The 25,511-nt window shown below is 32.4% G+C and overlaps 2 protein-coding genes across 5 annotated transcripts; both read right to left on the bottom strand.

Moving 5' to 3' along the window:
• Window positions 1–1,550: 1,550 nt before the first annotated feature.
• Window positions 1,551–11,781, bottom strand: LOC111031792 (zinc finger and BTB domain-containing protein 24-like). Of its 3 annotated transcripts, XR_002604238.1 has the most exons (9): window positions 11,331–11,781; window positions 6,565–6,863; window positions 6,327–6,503; window positions 5,933–6,031; window positions 4,817–5,012; window positions 4,545–4,750; window positions 2,987–3,284; window positions 2,102–2,896; window positions 1,551–1,965 (listed from the first exon to the last, which is right to left on the bottom strand). XR_002604238.1 is itself a non-coding variant. In XM_022311891.1 (8 exons), the coding sequence occupies exons 2-8, from the start codon at window positions 6,853–6,855 to the stop codon at window positions 2,154–2,156; spliced, it is 2,010 nt and encodes a 669-aa protein (XP_022167583.1). In that variant the 5' UTR covers window positions 6,856–6,863; window positions 11,331–11,781; the 3' UTR covers window positions 1,551–2,153. The 3 variants fall into 3 exon arrangements, 2 of the variants coding, with proteins under 2 accessions (XP_022167583.1, XP_022167584.1); XM_022311891.1 differs by having other exon boundaries at window positions 1,551–2,896; XM_022311892.1 differs by lacking the exon at window positions 11,331–11,781 and adding an exon at window positions 10,145–10,510 and having other exon boundaries at window positions 1,551–2,896.
• Window positions 11,782–12,481: 700 nt separating this feature from the next.
• LOC111031791 (forkhead box protein K2-like) lies at window positions 12,482–22,853 on the bottom strand. Of its 2 annotated transcripts, none has more exons than XM_022311889.1 (10): window positions 21,705–22,853; window positions 19,548–19,805; window positions 18,849–19,007; window positions 18,352–18,778; window positions 17,783–17,934; window positions 17,480–17,694; window positions 16,888–17,031; window positions 15,128–15,239; window positions 14,859–15,060; window positions 12,482–14,123 (listed from the first exon to the last, which is right to left on the bottom strand). In XM_022311889.1, the coding sequence occupies exons 1-10, from the start codon at window positions 22,043–22,045 to the stop codon at window positions 13,911–13,913; spliced, it is 2,223 nt and encodes a 740-aa protein (XP_022167581.1). In that variant the 5' UTR covers window positions 22,046–22,853; the 3' UTR covers window positions 12,482–13,910. The 2 variants fall into 2 exon arrangements, with proteins under 2 accessions (XP_022167581.1, XP_022167582.1); XM_022311890.1 differs by lacking the exon at window positions 21,705–22,853 and adding an exon at window positions 20,256–20,299.
• Between the last annotated feature and the right edge of the window lie 2,658 nt (window positions 22,854–25,511).

The following is a 25,511-nucleotide window of genomic DNA, read 5'->3' as shown; positions in this document are numbered from 1 at the left end:
AAATACACAAATCACGTCATGCATTTATTTTTATAAGTAAAACTAAAACAAAGAAAAATATGTTGTTAATCATTGATAATAAATGCATGTATTATTTAAAACCGTTTAACCAAAAGTATTAAGACAAATTATAATGTAAACTGAATTAAATAAATATGAATTAACCTAGCCCATACAACCAACAAAATTAATGTATTATGTTTATACAATACAAAACATTCCTTACACATAAATATAAATGTTAACATAAATAATATAAAAGTGATAGTAATTATTAGTTAATAACATTCAATTTTGCTGTAGTTTTAACTAAAAAATAATATGTGAAATTGTCCTCATTCATATGGCTAACAAAAATAGCTGTATAAAAATTCATATCAAGTAAAAAAAATATTGTCATTTTTGTTTTAACACTTTAAGATCTAGATGATGATATGCACCTCTATTTACACTGTAACTTATCACATAGTTCATATTTAAAATTATAAAACATTAAACATATTATGTAGCATGTGAATTACATTTTTTTTTTTTGGTTTAGACGTTTTAATTGACAAAATAACAAAAACAAAAAATAATCTTAATACAAAATAACGGATTTCTTATATTACTTAAAATTACTTAATTAATTATGAACATAAATAAACTAACATGTTATTATATTACCCTTGAATCGAATTATTATTGCTAAATTTCTAAAATCATAGTGTACATTGTTTATAAATATGCATGAGTTACATACATACATACACATATGATATGTATGTATGTATGGAAACTACAACTTATCACATAATTAATATCTGATGTCTTAATAGACATTACAGAAAAGCCATAGACATAAATTAAATTTAGTTTTTTTGTATCACAGTGCTTACTTAAAAAAAGATTATGTATTAAATGTTTTTAAAAGCGTTAATTTACAACTCATTAAACAATTATATACTTAACTTTTAATTATATTTGGTAATAAAATTTATATGATATACCAAACTTTGGTCAATTATAGTATGAAATACATTTTAAATTAATTATTTAAAAACTAATTGTATTGATAATGAATGGTTTTTCTATTAAAGTATGTGGTTAAAAAAATCATAATAAAATAAAACATGAAAAAAAATGAAACTATCAAGCATTAATAGGAAATAATATACACATTAACTGTCCAATAAATTAAAAAAAAAAATTATATTGTCTTATAAATAATTTAAATGTAGATCTACCTACTTGCTTATTCAAAGTTTTAGTTAATTAACTAAAATATATTATTATTATACTTTAAAAACAAAAATATTTTAATATAAATATAACAAACAATAAAATGTTTAGTAAAAAATAAAAATAACATGTTTACACAATATCTTCATCAACAATAATGAATTTTAGAAATATACATTTCGTTATAAACAAAATAGACTATACAGCGTTTATATAATAATTTTTAACTATCTTAATATTTTAAAATTTAAAAAAATAAAAAATATGTTGCCTATTATCCTGCTCTTAGTATTGCAGTTTTTATTAATCTCTAGTTTATGTTTAAATTCCGTCAATGGGGTGAATCGTATATCTTCAACAAATAAAGAAGGGTGAGCAAGAGATTAGTATCTTTTAGTTTCTATCCTATTTACTTGAAATAAGCAATAATGAGTCTTTTCTCCTCACAATCCTCCATTTAACCAAAAGATATTTCAAATTCAATAACTATATTATGATTTATGATTATGATGATAGTTATAATAAAATATTATAATTTGAGGATCTTAAATATGTATGCTTCAATATAAATAAACAATAGGCTAGGTTAATGAAAAATTGTTACATTGACATCTATTTTCCAAAGTCAGAGATTATAAATATGTTTGTATTAATAATATCTAATCTCACAAAATTATTTGCTGTTCATGCAAAATAATGTCATCCATGTAAATTTATCATCTACAATATTGAGCACGACTGTTTCTATATAATTGTTAAAAAAAAAAATAGTGGAAGTTATTTTTTGGTAAAATTTAAAAATAATATATTATGTTAACATTGATTTAGATCGAACGACTTTTAGGAAACAATTAATATAGATTACCAATAGTATACTTGCATTATTACGGTGGCTTCTGTTTAATTGTCACCTTGGCAATTGAAAGTATAGGTCATTGAGATTGATGGTGTAGTAAACCAAGTGCTTCTCTAGCATCAGACGGAGTCAAAACAATACTTTCACTTTCTCCTCTAGAATCATCTATCGGTTCTAGTTTAGTAATAACTACTTGATGGTGTTCCACATGTGGTGGAGACGGACTTTGATGTTGTTGTCCTACAGCCTCAATGATCATCTCTTGTTGGGCTATATTTGGACTATTTGGTTGCTGTTGCTGTTGTTGTTGTTGTTGCTGTTGTTGTTGCTGCTGTTGTTGTTGTTGCTGTTGTTGTTGCTGCTGTTGTTGTTGTTGTTGTTGCTGCTGTTGAATCTGTTGCTGCTGTTGCTGAATTTGCTGCTGCTGTAGTATAATCAACTCTTGTTCAGTAAGTTTTTGGTTGCCTTTGGTGATGACAATTTGATGATCACTTGGAGGGGAAGGGCTATCGTTTCTTCCACTAGCAACAGCATCAATTATCATTTCTTGGTGAGCCAAGTTAATGATTGGTCCTGAATGGCTTTGATTTTGGATTAGCTCCGGGACGGACATTTTTTGGCGATCTGACACTGTTACTTGTTCTGCCATTTGTTGAAGAGCTGCATGTTCTTCTTTTAAACGTTTAGTAATGTGGCTTTGAGTATGTTTTCTTAAATGATCTCTTCGATAGAAACCTTTACCACAATCCTGGCATACTTCAGTCTTTACGCCTGAGTGGATCACAGCATGCAAATTTAAATGTTCTTTTCTTTTGAAACCTAAATTATTAGAATTTTTAATATTTAACATAATACCTTATAAATATGTATTTATTTAACAATGACTGATTGTTATAAACATATATTTACCTTTGCAACAAACATTACAAACGAATGGACGTTCTGGATTATGACCTAATTTATGTCGTTCTAGATGTTCTTTTCGTTTAAGCCCAGCACCACACAGGTCACATATAAATCTTCTTTCTATTTTATGAGCAACTAAATGTTGTTCAAGCATTTCTTTATCGGGGTAAGCCATGCTACATTCTGGACAGCAAAAAAGAAGGGTACCATCTAGGGCAGTAGCAATATGTATTTGACCAGGTCGTGGTTTTCGAGCAGCTGGTGGTTTCTTTTTGTATTTTTTTTTTCTTTTACCCTTTTCCTAAAAATGTTAACGATTTATTAGGATTTATATAGGATTCAGCATTGGTTTTAACATTAAATTTTAGTAGAATAAATTATAAAAAACACTGATTAGTAGAATTTTTCACTTTTTTGTTAACATAAAAATTAAGGAATATCTACCAATGTCTAGAGGTTTCCAAACTGCGGATCATGATTATATTTTTAGGGGGATGCATTAAGTTTTGAAATATTTATACATAAATTAAGATACATATGTAACAGTAATTGCCCTGTAACTATTTACATAGTTACTCATTATTATTTAAATTTATTTCCATCATTGATCATTGCCTTGGTGCTTATAAATGTACCAGTGACATGTCACCACGACGCAGTGAGACTAAAATGTATCATTAATTTAAAAAAAAGATCAATAATATGTCAATTAATCTTAAATCTTTTTTAAAATGTGATGTATCATGAAAAGGCCGGTTTACACTTATCAAAAACTAATCAAAGTAGCCACGTTCGTGAACCACGGATCAGTGTAACTTTGATTCTAGCACTGACGACAGTGTTTACACTGTCAAATTTTGTCTGTCCAAGTAAAATATAAAATAGTAAAATGTTCTCCCCTTGTATGAGAATTTTGATACATGTTCGTGCCGGCACGGATCAGACAACACGACTTGTACGAGTTTGTCACACGTACATGTGGTGTGTTTATATTATCAAAGTAGAATCCATGCCACTAATTCGTGGTTCACGGACGTGGCTACTTTGATAAGTATAAACCGGCCTAAAGTTTGGGAACCTCTGGTCTATGTATCAATTTCTTATGAATATTGTTTAAAATATAGAAAAATAAATAGTAAAATAACCAACACATCAATATCAGTTATTCATAGTACAAGAAATATTTCGCAGTACATTTTTGTGATTTTTAAATAAAAATGAGTTTTTTTAATTTTAGTTTCAGACCTATATTAGAATATATTATTCAAAACACAAAATTAACCGATGAGTATAACATACATGGTGCATAAAATGAATACTGATATAGACCTTATATTAATAGACAGAACGTGGTTGTAGTTCTGGAGTCCAAGTGTGATAGCGCTGATCAAGGTAGTACACATTGTAATTTGTAGACCTTACATGAGCACTAGATTATACAATAAACCATACCTTACATATAACCCATATTGCCACTACCACTCAACCCTGCCGGCCATGTATGCTCTGTCTATTAGTATAAGGTGGATGGATAAAGGTGAGAACAAGAATTCATAATTACCCCACTATTGGTATCTTCGTAAACTACCATTTCACTAGTGCCATCATCTTGGTTACCAGATGATTCCATACTATCTCTTTTATTATTATCTGGTGAAAATTTTAAAAAATGCCCAAGAGGTATATTATCATGATTCATAGATATATAATCAGCCAATGTAACAGGATTATTTGAATTAGATGAGTAAGTCATGACATATTGATTTGCTGCAAATAAATTTAAGCGTTAATTTTCAATTCAATAAATTACATTTAGGTATTTTTACTAATTACCTGAATCTTGTTCATTTTGAATTCTTAATCGTTTGTCCGCCTGATTATCTTTTTGATCGCCAATTACTTTGTTGTCTTGCTGATTACGCCGCACAACCATGTCTTGATTTACCACTACTGCCAATGGAAATGGTATACCATTACTATCTGTGCCGCTTTGTTCGATAATTACTGGTTTAACATCTTGTATCATATCCTAATATATTAAAATATATATATTTCATATAAATACATAAAAATAATTACGATTAAAGCCTTTTAACGCTAAGTTTTTACCTCTAAAATACCTATTTCTACAGAATTAATTTTAGTTTTTAGTTTTTAATATTTTTATTAGGGCCACATTTTATATAAATCTTGACTTTATTATGAGTCAATGTATATTAGGGTACCCATTTATTAAATAATTAAGATATTGAGGCATGACCTCATTTTAAAATCTTTAGCACTACCGATTCCTTTACTATTGTGAATTTACCTAGTAACAAACTTTAGCTAAGAACATTATTTGTGTCCCTACGTTGGTAATTGTATGAGATTTTAATAATTTAAAAAAGGTGAGCCGACATCATCTTAAGTTAAATTTATACGACCAGGATAACCAAATACAGAGCCTAGTGAGTTGAGAAACAGTGTCGGCCTGGCCATGGATTTTTTTACCCTGGACCCCGAAAATTCTCTAAATGGCCACTGGCCTTGTAAAGAAAAAAAATATACTTATAGTTAAATATTTTGAAAAATACTTAACAGTGTCTCTACTCAATATACATACCAAGAAAAAATGTACACTAAAAAAAATGGACGGGCCCCGGCCGTGTTTGTAACAATGGTCAGGCTAACACTGACTTTAATTAGTATAATAAGTGATGTCACATTAATAATCACTAGAAATCATAATAATTTATATCATTAAATTCGTAATAATTTAAATCATTAATATAAAAATTGACACAGAAACTTTTTTTACTGTTATACCTATTTGTTGTTTTTAACTGTATTTTTTTGGTATAATCGCCAAGCGGATAACTCACAAATTTTATTTTATGGACAAAGGAACATAATATAAGATTAGAACGCATGTAGCAGTGAAAGGATTAATAAATTGAAAGTAATTACTTGGTCCTCTTGAACGTCTTGCAACAAATCTGACGATTGCATTGAATCATTGTTGTTATTATGTATTTGGTCATTTGAAACATCACCTTCTTGCTGTAACTAATACAATATAAATGTATAGACAACAATTTAAAATTAGTGAATTTAAAGATGAGTGACATTTTGAATTCAAACATAAATTATTGATTCCCAAACAAGGGCCAATTTTAATAAAATTAATTAAAACTTTGTCTATGTTTTTCAATTTCTTTAAAATATTTTCTCAAAACCAAAGGAAAATACTATCTATGAATTCTCCATCAAACATTAAGGTTCTTACTAACAATACAAATCTAAATTATTTACAGGAAAAAATTAAGCTTCTATTTTCATATTATTATTTGTGATAACTAACTTGAAGTTGAATGGTTCCATTGTCTTGTTGTTGGTTATACGCTAGTTGTAATACTGGTCCAAAAACAGGCAAAAGTTTATCACCAGATATGCCACCTTGCCCAACTACTTGAATTTGTATAGTTTGGCTTTGTTCTCCAGGCTTAGAACCAGGAACAGTTATGGGAATAGTAAATATCTAAGGAAAAAGAAAAATATTATGAAATAATTAAGAAAAAATACAAAATAAAATAACATACTTGTCCTTGTTGGTTAGATGATCCAACTCCAGCTAGATTTACAGCAAAACCATTAGAATCTAGTGGCCTCAAGTAAGTTACACCTGCATCATCACTGTTTAACAGTGCAACAACTTGTCCACTAGTATTTGAAGTATTAACTACTGTATTGGTGTTTGATGTATCAGTTTGTTGTTGAACATTTGTATATTTGTTTCCTGTATTCACTTGAGTCATGTTTGCACTCGAACAGGTGTTAAATGAAGTTGCCGGCGCAGCGGTCACAAATGTAGGATAACTTCCAGTATTCATGCTTCAATCTAAAATAAAAAATTTAAGCATTAATAAATGCAAAATAAATAAGCTTCAACAATAAAATTAGCTCTCAGATAACTGCATTTTTTTCTTTATCAATACTATTTAAAAGTTTCAATTTGCAAAATCAAAATCAAATCAGGAATTCAAATGTTGATAAAAATATACCAAATATACACAAAAGAAAATACCTATGATAAAAATTTTTTTTTAAATAAGTAGGTACCTAACCAACACCAGCATTATATTAAATCAAATTTTTCTCAAACTATAAATTTAAAAATTAGAAAACCTAAAGTACTGTTTAAAACTAATAATTTGATTTTATTCAAACAATTAATAACAATTTATGATAATGCTACTTGTAGTTAATACATAATAAATCAGTAAAATAATATATATTTAAAATATTATTAAAATTATTTATAATATTTTCTTATATTTTTTAATATTAATTCTTTACATTTATTATATTATTTGATATATCCAAAAGAAATAGCCTGCTTACTTCAAATTTTAAAATAATTCATAAAATCAAATAAAATGATTGCCTATTTTTAAATATTATTTTGTAATTAGTTATTTTAGTATTATAAGATACAATAAGGATTTTCTATAATGTTTAAGGGTTTACATTAAAAAATATATTTAGGTATTCATATAGAGGTTTTGCAAAAAAATAAAACCTAACATATATTTGATAAACTTAATTAGGCTTTAAATATTAGTAATTTATAACTCATGATTTTATTATTTAGATACTTACACATGGGAGATATTTAGAAATCTAAATTGTAAATTTCAAGGTCTATTAAATCATTATATAATGAAGCAATTTAGGAAACTTATAAGAAAATCATTTGACTTCAAATTCTATTTAATATACATTATTCAATGTTTTTCCAAGAAATTGTTTGTTCATTTATTCGTAGGTATATAAAGTGTGTTATAATAACATAGAAATGTTGTTTCTTTATTATTAAAACCAATAGTAGTATAGTACACTTGATAATGAGACAAACACTATTTAAAACAGATTAACTGTAAAAATATTTATAAATTACTTATGAGTACTCTAATATGATATTAATTTCTTTTGTTATTACTATACACATAAGTAAAATTGTAGGCATTATAGATAAAGGTTTAATAAAATTTAAGGACAGCTATCTTCATACTTCTAAATTACTAATTTATTTAAGGAACATAAAGTCACTAAGAATATTATTTATACTAAAATATTGCTAGGTAGGTCCCCACATGGAGTTTTAAGTTAAAATTAAGTAGGCTCTTGTGTAGTGTTACTTTCTAAGGTAAACAGTCAAATTGGAAAACATGATAGTTTACATTAAATTTTTGTAAACATAAAAAAATTATGACTACTTATACACAATTTAACCCGATAGATTTTTAAAATATAACATTTTTTTTAATATTAAAAGAATTTCATTGAAAGTACTAAGTACTATTTATAGTATATATATAGTATAGGTATGCTATAAAGTCAATTTTTTGGATGTTTTCAGCCATAAAATATCATTGAATTATCTTAACTGAATTATTGACATGTACCTATTATGATAGTTGATAAAATATCTAATGTTCATGATAGCGAGAGCATTATACCACCATGACTATTGTGTTGTCTCCGTTGGTTAAAAAATTAGAGTAAATTGATCTCTTATAAAAATTAAAAGTAAGATTATTATTTGGTGCATCTCATGGGCTTCTTATTATATTTTAACTTTAAAGCAAGTTATGAGTATTTTAAGATTGAAAATTGTTTGTGCATTTAAAAATAATCATAACTAGCTTTAAAATTAACATATAATGGATTACTTTTAATAAGAGATCAATTCACTCTAATTTTACGGAAGCTAAACGTAATCTGCTGAGATTTAAATTCGCTATGTAAAGAACTTGTAAGATAGAGACAGCAAATGCGGGTATAACGCACTCTTAGCATTTCCACTAATGAAATATAAATTACTCAGTAGTACCCTGTCCCTATTGGATACATTTGATATTATTTCATTTTACCTACTATATAATTTAGGAAGTACGTAGTATAAAATCTTTCAATGTATAAAGTTGAATAGCTCAATCGGCGATATTCAAGATCCAAGATTAAAAAATAACTAGTTGTTGAAGAGAAGTAAGGATAACAATAATTTTGGTTTTGAAACGATTATTGTATCAAAATTGCTAGTAGTTACATTTTGTAAAAAAAAAAAATATCATTTCAATAAAAAATCAGCGGGTTCACAATATTATAGAGTATCTATAAATTCTATCAGTATGATGTGTTTTTATCATCTGGGGGACAAAATAAGTATTTTTACAGACCACAGTAATAAAATAAATACTAGCCATTAATATTTAACCTAAAAACAAATTTAAATAATTATTAAGAAAGTAAGAAAGTAATCATATTTGTATAATTTATACTGAATAATAATATACACGTACAGTGTTCACTATTAAAAAATATTAATTATAAGTCTAAAGAGCAATGACATGTTTATTATTAACTACATTTAAGGTTACCCCTAAGGTAATTTTAACTTTTAAGTATACCTAAGTTGTATTAAATAATTGGGTACATTTTAAATTATGTCATTCATGGTTTGTATTATTGTTTTATGTTTTAAGAAAATAATTTCGGTTTAAAATCCTTTCTTCACAATATTATAATGCTTGTGTCAGTAAAATAGATATGTTAAAAAAAAAAAACATCAATAGAATGGTGTGTCATAAATAAATAATAATGATAGAAAAAATGCAATAGGCACTACAAAAGTATTTGTGAGGTAGAAATGTTAAACAAAGACATTTTTTTATAATGTGTTATTGATATTGTTATTGTGCAATGCTACTTTGTACGCAAAGTATTGGGTAAAAAAAAAATACGGAAAAAAAAACAAATGCGATTGTGTGTCGTCGACGTTGCTATCGTAGAGGTTTAGTTACATAATTAATTTGCGAAGGAAAAAAACACCAATAGACACGATGATTAATAATTATGAAAAAACCAATTGAAAATACGAGATAAAAGCACCAGAGATATCATATCGGGTGGGAAGATAACGGAAAAAATATGACGCTGTGCCTAAACACAAAACTTCATATTAGGGCATTGGGGACACGGTGTGAAAAAATAAAAAGTTGAATACGGATCTTAGGATCGCTAAGAAGATATTTAACGGTGGTGGGGTCGTCGGGTAAAGCGATGCCCACAGTTTTCCGGAAAACAACGAAATCTCTGATCGATGATTGTAAAGTGTACCTTTTCGTTTCAGACTGGACAACGATGTTAATATCATTACACCAATGATTGTTCGTTTCGTACGCGGCGACGAGAACACTACAAACAACAAAATAAATCTCCGAAAACCGCCGACGCGAGACGTCACGGCGGAGACGAACAACCGGCGGCGGCGGTGTCAAAAATCTACTCGTTCGTCCCACAGGTTTTTCTTGAATTTGTGGCTTCCCGAAAAACGCACACGCGTTGGAATGCGTTTGAGAAAAGTAAAGCACACTCAAGCACTAACAGGGCCCGAACGACGCACACGCGTACGTACAATTCTTACAAGCAAACAAACATACACACCACACACACACACACACTCGCTTGCCAGCAATGTAATAATAAAATATAAAATATATATTATTATTATAATAGTATAGACGGTCGCACAAACCGTATGTACACGCTTTCACTTTCTACTTCTATCCAGTCGCGTGTATAATGAGCGGAGGAACGGAATGGAAAGAAAAAAAATTGTATTATTCTAAAGAACCAGGATGTGACTATAATATACAGCCGCAAGACCTACTTATATCGGTACGGAAATGTTTTATAAAAATCGGCCGCCGGTACTTTCTCGAGACGCGCGCGCCACGGTCCTCTCGTCGACGTCGTCGTTATATATATTTTAATAACGTGCGACGATCGCCTAAGACGCGCGCGTCCTCCGGACGACACACGGCCCACCGGCCGCGATTGTTTCGCGCCCCCCGACAAGGGGTGGAAAAAAACGATGGTCCGAATAATTTTGGTGGTGCCCCGAAAATGATCAAAATCGACGACGGCACGAAACCGTCGGCGTGCGTGGTGCGTACCGTTATCTCGCGGGAAAAGAACGCGACGGCGCGTTCGATGCCGATTATGTGAAAAAACACGACGACGACAGCGACGGGAAAAAAAATAATAAAAATGCTCCTAGGAGAGGGACACCTCGAGCAGCGCGTTTGGAGGGCGGATGGGCGGGCGGGTGACGGCACGGCACACCACCGTTGACCCAAGTCGGGATGAAAACGCGTACACACACGCACACGCACCGCCGTCCACACATACATGTGCGGGCCACCACTACGTAAAGGTAGGGGCAGAGCCATTTTGGAGAGAAGGCCCTGTGCTGTACGTGAGCGGGGACGACGCGGCGGCGGCTCACACGGATGATACTCACACGCGACGGCGACGGCGACGACGCTCAGACGTCAGCTTTCGGTGGCTCCGATTTGACGTCTTTCCCGCAGCGACCAAACGTCACAGGGGCGGCAGCTTTTCCAGCGGCGGCGGCGGCGGCGTTTGCAGCAACAGCAGCAGCAGCTTGTTTTTTTGTATAATTATATTCTATTATGTACGGCAATAATAATAATAGTAATCTGTTATTCGGTATTGGTTTTTGGTTTTCGTCATTCGTTTGGCATAAATTAAAAACTACAATGGATAAAATATGAGATACATAATATATGTACGTATTTTGTATATTTTGTGATTGAAAAAAAAAATAATAATAATAATGAAAATAATAAAAACACTAACACTACATAACGCGCGCGCGCTGCTCGATTGTCGTCGACGTGAACACAGGCCGCCAGTTAAAAACTACGGAATACCTTTCGCCGTCCACGTACACGCCATTGCGAATGGTCGTTTTCACCGAGGCAACAGTGCCGCCACAAGGTCCGACCGTCAATTCTCCGGCCTCGAGCGGCGGCGCGATATTACCGTGTCGCGGCCGTTGACGGGCGGCGGTGCGGTATTACCGTGTTGCGGCCGCCGACTCAGCGACCGGTTTTCGACCTTGGCGTGGCCGTCGCATTATATTGTACTTGTTGAACGTCGGGTCACGCCGATCGGTGCCTTGGCCTCCTCGGGAGGCCCCTTATCAGTTACGGGCGGGCAGACGTCGTTGGTCACACTGCATTTACCGTTATTGCTATACGACGTCGTCGGGAAACTAGAAAGGCGCGCGAAACGGAGTTTCCGACCAGCCACCAGCGGGCAGCGACGCACCACGCACACGCGTCAGCTGCTGCGGGCTTGGGTTACGCCGCCGTCGTATTTCAATGTTTCGTTCCGTTTTTTTTTTCAACGGATCGATTCCCAGTTTTATGTTTTGTTTTTTTCTCACACGCGCACTATGTGCGCATTAAAATGATAACGTATTATTATCGTTATACGTCACGACAACTTCGTATATACTTAACGCATACACCGAAGGTGTCACGAATAGGATAAATGAAACACTCGAAAAGATTTGAAAATCAATTTCTCGTACTTCGGAAAATGGAGGGAAAGATAAATATTTTTTTTAAATTAAAAACACTTAAATTAAATAATTTATAAATTTAATGTCTCAACAAAATAAAGTAAATAGTAATCTTATATTACACTTACAAGTGTGCTAAAAAAGTATTGCGTTGACTATTTTTATTCCTTAATACAATTTGAATCTATTATATGATATAATGTATAAATACTACTAACAACATCATGTTTATTACAATCTTTTAAAAAAAAAATATTTGTGCTTGTCGGAACTGCTTAGGTTAATACAACTAGAGACGGGGTACACATAAATATGGTAGGGCCGGGTCCCACGCACATCCATCAAATAAAGACGCCCAAGACAACAATACAATATTTATAGATACACATTTGCATTTGTGCATATTATTTTTTTTTTTATTAGTAAAGAACTAAATGAAAAAATAATTATTCGCTGATTGAAAAATACTTTTGAAATATTTATAATATATAAATAAACAAGGAAAATGTACAAGATGTTTAAAAATCCAACATAATAATTTTGTTTATGTTTAAACCCAACAAATTGATTATAGTTTAAATTTAATTTTATATAATTTTAATACCAATGTAAACTAAATCTTTCTAAACACAAATGGTAACACATTTTATTAAGTAGACAAAAACTTATTTTATAAAAATAATTATATTATATTTTTTGTATAATATAAAATGTCCAATCACATATTTATTAAAAATGAACTTCATAACATCAAAATTCTCAAACAATTAAAAACTGAAAAAAAGCTTTTGTCCACATACAGATAAAAATTATGGCAATTTATTTTAATTTGATAACATTTATAATCAACAAAAAAATAATAACAAAAGAAAAAAATATAGAAAGATTAAATGTAATTGCACTTTCAAAAGAAATAGATCCCTATCAACCAAAATTAAATTGTCAATTAATTGGAATTAAATTATTTTTTACAATAGATATGTTATTACGGTTATTTACAAGGAACATAATGAGACATAGGATAAAATAATAATGACGGTCATCATGTCAAATGTAGGGCTACCTTGTTTACTTGGATTTTTTTTTATAATTGCAATGATAATTTGTCTAATATCATAATAGCTAGAACAGTCATAAAAAATGTTTAGCAAAAATACAATATTCTTACAAATACACTTTGTTATTAATGTAGTAGGGTATCTTATAACATAATATACTGCCTATAATTCTGCACAAGCAAAAAATAAAAATATATTACTTAATTCATAAAATAACTAAATATTTTGACAGAGAGAAATACCTAGTTTGATTTAAGCTAGATAATTCATAATTAATTAAAGAAAACAATGTATTACAATAACAATAATTTTGTAGCCCACTTAATATTTATACATAATTTATGTACAGAAAAAAAAAATTGTCTTACGATAAGACCTATTCAAATATCATAACAATAACATGTTTAAACTTTTAATATTATATAAATTACCTTTAAGGGACGCCATTTATTTCTTGTTGATAATAGTTTAATTTGGCACGCTTAGCTTGTGGTTCTTGAAAATTGTCAGAATAATTAGTATCCGGTTCTTTTGATTCTTCAAAATTGTTATCTTCGACTATTTCTTCCTCCTCTTCAATTTCTTCACCAACAACTTGTTGATTTCCATTTTCAGAAGATTCTTCAGATTTGAAGTTCTTAGATGACTAAACAAACAAAATGTACAATACGATGAATTAAAGAGGTTTAAGATTACGACCATATAGGAAAACACATACAATACTACAGTTAAATATAAAGAGAATATTGTTATAGTCAGATCACAATGGCAATGGAAAAGGAAAAGTAAACAAAATTTAAAGATTATTGAAAACAAGAATAAAAATGGAACAAATTATAAAACGGCTTACGGAAGACTTTTAAATCAGTTATGGACTAAGACAGTCAAAATGAACTTGGAAAAATTTGGTAAGCTGGGGATTAGTAACAGTAAACAAATGCAAATGTATGTAGAAATAGGATGATAATGATAGAGACATAGGAGTGTAACCTAGTAGGAGTCTCATATTATATGTAGAAGTACATGGTCTCTAGGACCACCAAATAACAATATTACAAAACTAATTAGGTATTGACCGGGAAATGAAACTTGACTGACACTGTTATCAGTGAAACAATTTTATATAATTAAAACATATAAATATATGCAGTAATGTGACCTTAATTGCTTAATATTGCAAAATGTGCGATAAAAATGACAAAATATGTACAAAAATAGAAGAACTGATAAGTGACTAATAACTAATAAGTAATAATAAATTAACTATGGTTTGAATGCCTATAACAATACTAAAAAAAGATAATCTATTGTACTAATATAAATTATTAGTTGACTAGTGACAAAAAAAAGTTAGGTAGACATTTTTAGTGAAATAACTTACCTGTTCTACATTTTCTCCCGTTGTCTTTTGAGTATCGTCAATAATTTCTTCATGAATATCTTGAACTCCAAATTCTCCAGATTCTATTTCTATGCCTTGAGTAGGGTTATTTTGAGATATATCCTCATGTAGTTCATTATTTTCTACTTGTTTATGGTGGTTAACTGCTTTATCAATATTTAATGCATGATTCAGCTTAGAACTAGAATTAGAAACAACATAAATAAATTTGTTCAATCAATTTATCAATTAAGTTTATGATTACTCACGCATCAAATGTCTGATCTAAAGCTTGTACAATAACAGGAGCTTGTGGCAATAAAGACTCCTTGATTGGTGGAGGAAAGGCAATAAAATTTAAGTTAGTTTTAGTTGTGCTTCCTGTAAAAAAAATATTGTTATCATACACATAATAATTATTAATTCCTAAAAGATATTAGTTTAATTTAGTAAATATATTTGATTTAAGTTAAGAAGATGTTTAAGTAATAATATTTATTTTCTCTCTCAAACTCAAGCGCAACAATATAAAATGCTTTGATTAAAATTGTTTTTTGTGATTTCTTAGTGATCTTAGAGTAAAATAAATGATGACAAAAATGAACTGTCCGCAAAGTTCATTTTAAACTTATTGCTTTGATTTATGATTATCATTTTTCCGTAATGCAATATCTCTAAATATACATAATTGGAATTTAGAGTAATAAAGGTACGGGGCGAAGTGGCCGAGTCGACCAAAGCGTCGGTTGCAACGCACACTGTCGCCAGTTCAAATCTTGGTCATAGGCGGCATCATTCTTCAGGCAGTCATGGTGCCTGGAGAGAGGCCACCGCCCCTCACCCAGGCATGGCAGAAACCTGTGGGTGCCCGCTAGAAATTCTGCCAAGCACACACGTGTTCCATGAAAATTCAACCGTTCCCCCCTACAAACAGCAAATGGCCATAGTTGCCGGGCTTTGGATCAATTAAAAAAAAAGTAATAAAGGTTTTTTAATCACTCATTTAGAAACTACATTTTTTTTTGTTTAATTTCATAACACATTTTCCCCTGATTCTGGGACAAGAGAAAAATTGGATTGTCATGTGTATTAGTCTCATAAATGATATAACCAAGCAAGTGTATTATACATTTAGGTAAATATAAAAAAATTGCTTTAATTTGGATCTTGTTTCATTCATTAAAAATTGACAGGACATAATTTAATTTCAATAACTTATCTATAAAAAACAAGATTTAACTATTTACAAATAAACAACCAGAGCAACATTATAATTATTGATACTGAATTCAATACATAAGATGAGCACATCATATTATTACCCTATGTTACGATTTTACTAATGCCACAATGTGTATTAAATTTGGGATTAGCCTGCTTGATAAAAACAAGGCAAAAAATCTCATATATGTTGAATACATGTGAATAATTGAGTATGCATGATATAATTTACTTTTAGCTTTTTGTGCTAAGTAATTTAGAAATTGTTGTTATTAAAAAATTATATAGTGTTACAACAGCTTGATAAATGATACTTCAATGCTGTAAACTATATTGAAATATCCAAACATAACAATCTCTTTTAACATTAATGATTTTAGTATCAACAGATAAATCATCATAACATCTCATTTTGCAAATTACCCTACCTAATCTTAGGATTTTATGTTTAAGGTTTTGACATACCAATTTTATATTTTGTTATTATTTCACCTTTTAATGCATTTTTTTTTTTCAATTTTAATGTTTTGAAACAATTATAAGACAAATCTATAAGCATCACAAATATTACTATCAATAATTTTTGTGAAGGGTGATCAGTAAAATATAATATATTATCAGTAACTAAGAGAACTAATTAACATAAAAATAGAAATGATTATGAGAATGCATTTTTTTTAATGATCATGTACCCAAGAGAGAAATCAAAAGTGGACTGATATCTTCCTTATTAAGACCTGATATTAAGAGTATCTTTTAGCCTGTAGGTATTGATGTTGGTACTTAATTTTAAATAACTCATAATTACCTGACTGAGATGTTGGAAGTCCATTGTTAACTATTGTAATATGTCTAGTTGTAGATTTACTATAAGTTGTCACTGGCAAGACTAGTCGTGACTTTAAAAAAGTCAATTGCTGAGGACTTTGCATTTCTAAAGCTTCATTGTTAGCTAAACAAAAATTAAAAATTAGCTTTATTAATTGTAATTAAAATGATGTGAATACTTTTTATTTTTAAATTTAAATGCATAAAACAAAAATATTCATGTCAGTATCATTAGTTTTGCTTTATTTATGAAATTGCAACTTTTATTAAATATAAAGATTGTTCAAGGCTGCAAGGAGCGCAAATTGTGTTGTGTGGAAAGCATACACGGTTGATATCATGATATCTATATACACTTTAAGAACTTTTTTATTTTACAGAAGTTAAAAATGGGTTCTCCAAAGCTGGATAATGCATAAATAATAAGCTCTAATAAAAAAAAAAACCCCAAGCAAATGCTTGAAGTACGTCTACGCATTCACTTCGATTTGGGAAGAATATTAATTAGCTAGTAACAAATGACTATATAACATTTCATATTTAAATACATAACAGTATTAAACAATTATTACCTGTTGATGAAACATAATGAAGCACACCAACACCATTAGTATGAGAAATTTTATTTGGTGATTTAATTTGGTTTGAGATAGAATTCGCCAAACAAACTTCATCTTGTTGTTGGTCTGAAGAAGAAACTGGAGGCGATGGTGAAGTTTCTCTAGATAACGAATCTGCGATTGATAATTCACCACCAGTAATGTGACTTGGTGATGGAGGAGCACTCCTAAAATAAGATTAAATTAAGTAACAATACAACAATGAGCAAAAGTTTTTAATTAAATTTATACATTAAAATTATTTAATGAAGTTACCTTGAAGACATTCCAAATGAATTATGAAGTCTAAAACTAGGCACTCCTCTTATACGTCTACGCCGAAAAGCTTGCTCAATTAATTTTTGTTCAGATGAAGGATCAATTCTCCAAAAAGCTCCTTTTCCCGGTTCTTCTTGTGAACGAGGAACCTTCATGACAATAAAATATTAGTTCAATACTTAAAATCTGAATAATTTATTATTTAAAATTTTTTTTTTTAATAATTTAATTAAGCACATCTTTTTTCATTCTATTTGAGTTGAAAATTTGAGCCTGGTAACTACTCAAGATGAATCAATTCTTTTTTAAAACTAGAAACGATAAACTCTTTTTCTAAGTTGTCAGAAGTAAATTCATGAAACTATTATTAAATCGTTTATTTATTTCTTAAAATTTGAATAATTTTTCAAAAATGAAACATATAAGTAGTTGATAATGAGATTCGCATAACAATCAATAAAATAACATATTTTTATGGAATTTTAAGCAGTCAAAATTTAGTATTAGTTCCACTTTAAGTTTCAATGTTACATATCCTTAACTTATAGTAAAATAATTAAATTTACCTTTATAAAATAGCGATTCAATGACAAGTTGTGTCTTATCGAGTTTTGCCACCCTTTATCCACAAATCGATAATATGGATAATTTTTGGTAATATAGGAATAAATTCCACTTAAAGTAAGCTGACGATCAGAAGCTGAAGCAACCGCTTGTACAATGAGTTGAGCATATGAATAAGGTGGTTTGGATTCATCTTTAGATTTTGCATTAGAATTGCTATTGCTATTGTTATTATTTATAGGTGTTGATCTGTCCTGGATAACAGTATCAGGAGGACTGTAATTTTGTCCCGTGGATGTTGATGTACCATTTCTATAAAAATCACTAACAAATGGTTCGCTACCAATGCTAACATCAAAAACAGTTGCATCTAATGGGCTAGTTTCTTCATCTCGGCTATTCTGACTAGACATATTATTTAAGTGTTTACTAAACAAACAATTTAAATATAAATTATTAACATAAAAAAATAAGTGATAAATTTACACAAAAATCTTACTTTTCTTCTACATAAATAGCAGATGATGTAGGAGTAGAAATTACACCTATTTGACCAGGATGAGCTACTGCAGCTGCATATGCTGCCATTTGCAAATCTGGTCCAAGTGTATGTCGGTTATGTCCTCCTCTAGGACTAGTTGGACAGGAATTAGCAGCACTAAATAAATAAAAATCATTAAATAAATGTGTTTATATTCAATTTACGTAAGAGTACTTCTCAGGGGCGGCAGATGTTTGTCAGGTTCAGTCGGACGATTCCCACACCAGTGGCCGACTGCTACTGTTATGCATGATAATAATCCCGCCCACCGCCACTGATAACTACTCTTAATAATAAAGACTAGGGTTTTATTTTGAATTTTCATTATTTACTAAAACTAACATATATTTTTATTTTCAACCAAATACAAACTATTTATAAAAATAATAGTAGCGACAAAATAATTTGAAAATAAAAATAAATGTAGGTACAAGCAATTTTAATGGAATCATAAATTACAATTATAATCACTTTTAAATTCTTTAAAAATTGTTAAAATATTATCTTATATAACAAAAAGCTGCCTTAACACTTTTAAAAATATTAAAATATAAAAGATGGGTACACTTATCACGTAATTTATATGAATCTGATTAATTATAATAAGTAATTACATTATTCATAAGAAAAAAATATTTAAATTGAATTTATGCTCACCTTAAAGTGCCAGTAGGAGATGGAAAAGGACTCATAAATCTATTTTCCTTTGATAAATAAGTCGAAGGTTCTTGTTTGATGACTTGAGGAGGAATATTTATACTCAAAGGACTTGCATAACTTCTTGAAGGTGTAGCAATTGGTCTAGTTTGAGTTTGAATAAATGTATTCTGTTGTAGTACAGGAGGTGGTGCCATTTCATCTATCAAAGAATAAAATACTAGCCGAATTGTTGTGCTAGGAAATCGCATTAAACACCTACAGAAAACAAAATAAATAATACATTATTTTCTTGATTATTTCTAACAATCATGTACATATTCTAAGAAAAAAAATGATATCTATTAAAAATAAAACAGTAAGAAAAAACTTAAAGGTGCCTACTATAATTTCTATTAGATTAATTATCTTAAAGGTAATGTTTGTTTTTAGAAAACATAATTATAAGAAAATATAAGCAATTACGTACTTATAAGACATATATTAATTCCTATTTTTAATAAATAGTACCTTATTTCAAGAAAAAATATTTAAACACAGAAAACCAATAAGAGTAATTATATAAAATGTACCTTACATTTTGTATTCAAAATAGATATTGCTATTTTATCTTCAGACTAATATTTAAAACATATTAAAATCTATGAGTTAGAATGATATTATGACATCACTTGAAAGCATAGAATATTATAAATAATAAATACCTACCAATTATATTCTTCCAGCAATTTCCTCATAAAATTAATGTTTATAGTACCTACATAATAATCTTTGGTTTGAAACTAATATTTTTATAAGACCTATGATTGGTATTTTACATTTATGAATAATTCGTACTGCAGAAACAGACGGCTTAAAAACATATTTGACTTTATAATGTAGGAAAAATTAACAATTCTAATTTTATTTTTAATGAAAATATTTAAGTACCTACTTAAATTCTCATATTTTAGCAAATATTGCTTTATGATTACAAGCACCCAAATTAAAATTAATTTTAAGGAAGGATTCAAATAAAATACTAAATTGAGACTTAATTAGTTTTAATGGAATATATTTTATAATCAAAGAAAGAACCTGGGTATTATTTAAAAGTATACCATTGAAAAAAATTTAATTGATTCCTGTGTGATTTATACTATTACATAAAATAAGTATTTATTAGGTACCTATAAAGATAACCAATACTATAGTTAAATATTGGGATCACAAACAATGGTGAATATTGTCTAATCAGAATCATTTTATTCCGATTTTAATGTCTGAGTTTGATATTCATTAATAGGACTTATGCAATAAGTATTTTTTATGAATAGTAATTATTGTATTTTAAATGAAAATACTTAAACATACGAAATCAATAAACTCAATGAAGTAGTTTAATATGAAATTAAGTGTGAAAATATTTCAATTGTCTATTGAATTACAAACGTAACAGTAATATTGTCATCCACGATCATAAGCGAAGGAGTTCATATTTTAAAACATTGATGGAACATAAGCTGAAAATAGGGGTCACAGGACACATAGTGTGTTAGGGTAGAAGTATGTAGAGGTGTACTACATAGGTATCATTAGAAATCAGAAAGTTTCATTAATAGTGACGACGACAATCGGGGTGGGCTCCGGCCTAGACCGTAACTACGTTTTGCAAGTCCAACATCGATTCTTCGTGTAGGTCCAACGAATCTCGATGAAGATGATAAGGGAAATATCTTTATACGCGACGCATGCGTGAACGTGTGTGTGTGTGTGTGTGTGTGAGCAATAATCGACAATTTTTTGAACTTTGGCAACAGGGAGACCTTGAAAACCCGTTACACACGCACACACTTGCGCGCAGCCATTTATAACCAAACAACAAAAACACGTTATCATCGATCGCCCGTAACAACGTCGTGTCTCCCGATTCGTTTATCATATCGTTTAGGAAACAAAACGTTGTGTGTAAACACAGCGGCCGCCGGGCCGGATCGAACCGATCGACGGGGGGAAGGGGGAGGGGCGGCGCCGCGTGCGAATTTTTTTTTGATCGAAAATTTGTCGAATGAAAAGGCAAATGCCGAGACGGTATTGTAGCTACGATTGTATAGATACAGACATAGGCCCGCAGAGTAGACGACGAGGGCCTTTGCGGCCGCCGTCCGGGTACTGTACCTCCTGGGCAGCTGTAGCGCCGGGGCGCCCTTCCGCTGGAACACGCCGTCCACGAACACACCATTCTTGCCATGGCACGTCAGATAGAAGTTCGGGTGTTCGTACAGCACGTCCAGGTGACGCCGAGATATGAAGCTCGAGTGACCCATGTTCACGTCCACCTGGCCCTTGGAGCTATTCCGGCCGATGACGATGCGCTTCTGTCGGATCAAGTACTCGAGCTCGCGGCCCTCAAGCTTGGCGATCACGCCCGTCACGTCCTGGTCCGGGGCCCATTGCACGTTAGTCGGGCTACCGGGCATTGACTTGAGCGCGTGCAGCGTCCAATCCGTGTCGGACATGGTGCACACGTAGCACCGTGTCTGCTGATGCTGATGCGACGGACGGACAGCGGGCGGGCGCGCGTGTATGTGTACACCACTGCACTTCGGCGGACGGCGATGATATCGCGGCGAACGATAGAGACGATAACACACGCGACGACGATGATATCGCGGTACGGTGGCGGCGGTGGTTCGTGTCGATGCTGCGGCAGTGTTGTGGTCGTCAGGCCCGGGCGAGTGTAGGCGAATAACCTGCACCGGTGTGTGTGCACGAGACGTACTCGGCGCGGCAGAATCGACGACGCGTTGCGTTACGCGCACACGCACACTCGACGGCCGTGTACAGACGTTCCGACCGCGACAGACAGAGACAGAGTGATGGACGGACGAGAGACCGTGAGCGAATGAGGAAGAGAGAGAGAGAGTGAGTGAGACGGCGAGAGTTGCTGCTGCTGCTGTTATTTTTTTTTTCCCCGAAACGGCGGCGATGACGGACAGCGACGCGAACGACGAAAAACCAAAGTACGAGTGCGAACGAACGCGTGCGTGTGTGTGTGTGTGTGTGGTGTGTGTGTGGTGTGTGTGTGGCGTGTGTGTGTGCGCGCGCGCGCTGGCGCGATAGTGGTGTGCGTGTGCTTGGGCACGGTGGAAGGCGGTGGTGTGCCCGTTTGTTTAGTGTTTACCAGCAGATGACCGAAGGCTCGGGTGGAGGGTGTGTACCACGTGACGATCGAACTGCTGCGACGGCGGCCGGTGCTGCTGTTGACGTCGAGTGGCGGTGACGGTGACGATGTGGGCGGCGGCAGCGGTGTCGGTGTCGTCGTCGTCGATCGTCGGACACGCGTCGAACCGACGACGAAAACCCGCGGCGGCGCGCTTGCCGGTTATCGTTTTTTATATAATTCAATCCCGCGCCCGCCCGCCCACTGCTCCGTCACTCTGTATCTCGGCGGGCGACGTGTCTACGTTGTCCTTCTCTGTTTTTTACTAAACCGTTTTTGGGGGTTATGACGGTATACTCTACGCAGTCGGTGAACACTATCGTCGAGCCGGCCGATCGCGTTTTTGATAATAATAATTACTCTTAGTACTGTACGATTAGGAACACTGACATTATGATATTATATTATTTTAACTAAACGTGTGTGCTACGAGTTAGATGACGGTTGATAAATTTGGCGTATGACGAAGTCTACATGATAATTTAGTTATTCCCCTGTGACGACGGATATGCGAATTGACGCGGGTCTAGGAAAAGAAAAAAAAATTTATATCATCATTCGTAATAACTATTATTATTATTATTTCAAATAAAACACCGGAACGGCGATTGTTGGTGTGCGCGTTACTATCGTTGCCCGTTGGAATAAAAATTAAAATGGATTTCGGGGAGCTATGTTGGTTGCCTCTATCAATCTCCGACGACTATGAGTACGCTTAATATATATATATATATCATAGACCATATTATTGTAATATTGTGTACAATAATTTTGTATAGTGCTGATAATAATAATAACAGTCGTATGTAATGACGGTGACGCGCATGCGCAATCAACTGCTAGCGAGCCCGGCTCGTGTGCGCCGCGCACGCACATACACGTAGGCTGTAAAAATATACGACTCGGTGCTGTGTGCGTATGTTGACGCATGCGCACATGTGCTGGTTTCGGCACAACAAAAAACAGCTGAGATCGCTGCCGCCCGGCGGACATCAAGGTTTTTATCAACGCCGTGTAAACACGCCAAATACGTTATAAGCACGAGCGCCAAAGAGGTTGGGAATCGGTCCACCGTATGGTAGTACGTCTTGTAGTTGTAGTCCTGTCGTTGTATTAGTTGGTTGTTGTACGGCAATCTGCTGTAGGCCGCCGAGTTCGGCGACGGTGACGTCGGACGACACTCGGTCAACGCCACCACAGCTCTGTTGTTTGTGTTCTATCCGTCTTCAGACGACTTATTATTCGTGACTATTATTATTGTTGTTCAGTGTTTCCCTCCACCCTCTCACCCGGCGCTCAATGCGTTCTCATTTACCTGATCGTCCGTCCGGGCCGTACACTACTACACTCGTACCTATCTATAAAAACGCTCATCTGTTGTTGTTATTATTATTTTTATTATTATTATTATTATTATTATTATTATTGTTATTGTTATTGCGCCGTTTGTGTTCTGTTGAATAATGAATACTTGAATAGGTTCACAGTACAAACACAAAACACGCGCACACACGCATCCACTTATCTGCGCTATTGTGTCTTGTAATTATGGTTTCGGGTCTCTGATAATAAATATTATGTGTTCATCGCTCTTCGAACGATAGTTATTGTAGTAAAAATGTTAGATTGCCCACCAACGAAAATCGAATTAACAGATAACGAAAATTAAAAAAAAAAATTCATCGGCTCTGCGTCCAGACGACTGCGTAATTAAATCCATCGATAAAACCGTACAGAGTACAATATTTATAGCAAAAGCCACGGCATCGCGTAATTCAATATCATGTACGATACATCATATTATTATTATTTATACTGTTATATTATTATTACAATATCCGTCGTCGGCACTTGGGCGGCGCACCTACCGCGTTGCTCGTGCACACGTCATGACAATAATAAATTGACAATTACTATACGTCCCTAAGTACCGATCGGGTGCCGATTTTTTTATTTTCACACCGTCTGGCGAACCTAAACAAAATTCGAACGAAAAAAAAATATCACCCGATCGGCAAGGTGACATGCGCTTATCGCAGACCTAGTCCGCGTTTATTTTTACACACGTGACACATGTCTTCTCGTCGGCCGTACTTCGGGAATAGGAAATCTGTAAACCCAATACGGGCATTTATATGTGTATTGGCAGCGTGTCGCGTATTATGAATTGCAGTCTAAAAAAAGTTTTCGGCAGATTATTATTTATTAGGTAGAATTTATTGCGCGTATTATAGATAATAGACTAAGGAATCACTAAATCAGAATCTATGTGTGTGTACAGGCGCGGACTGGTAAAAAAGGGCGCGGGATGCTACATAATTTAAAGGGCAAATAATACAAATTTTAAATAATAGGTTATTTATAAAATATTTAAACATTTTCTTTTGTTTTAATAAAATATTGTAATTACGTTAAAAATGTAAATAGGTGCCAAATTACAACAGCAAGGCAAGGTTAAGCAACGGCAAACTTAAGGGTCAGTAAATTGTGATTAATTTTTGCCCCCCCCCTCCAACCCCCGCCCCATAACAATTAGAGCTAAGTTCCTCTTATAAAGATTGTGTTAATAATAAATTAAGAAAGTATATTTAATGTATATAAAAAGCTGCTCTAACTAATTTACCTATTTTCTTATTGGCTACCTACTTTAAATGTATTCTTTTTTCTTTATGATTGTTATAGTTATTATTTATTAGTTATTACATAAATAATAGATCTACATCTACCTACGATTTAATCAGAGAATTTTAACCTTCTCCTTC

This window comes from Myzus persicae, unplaced genomic scaffold, assembly GCF_001856785.1.
Source record: "Myzus persicae strain clone G006 unplaced genomic scaffold, MPER_G0061.0, whole genome shotgun sequence".
Classification (NCBI taxonomy): Eukaryota; Metazoa; Arthropoda; class Insecta; order Hemiptera; family Aphididae; genus Myzus; species Myzus persicae.
This window is presented reverse-complemented; position numbering and strand designations above follow the sequence as displayed.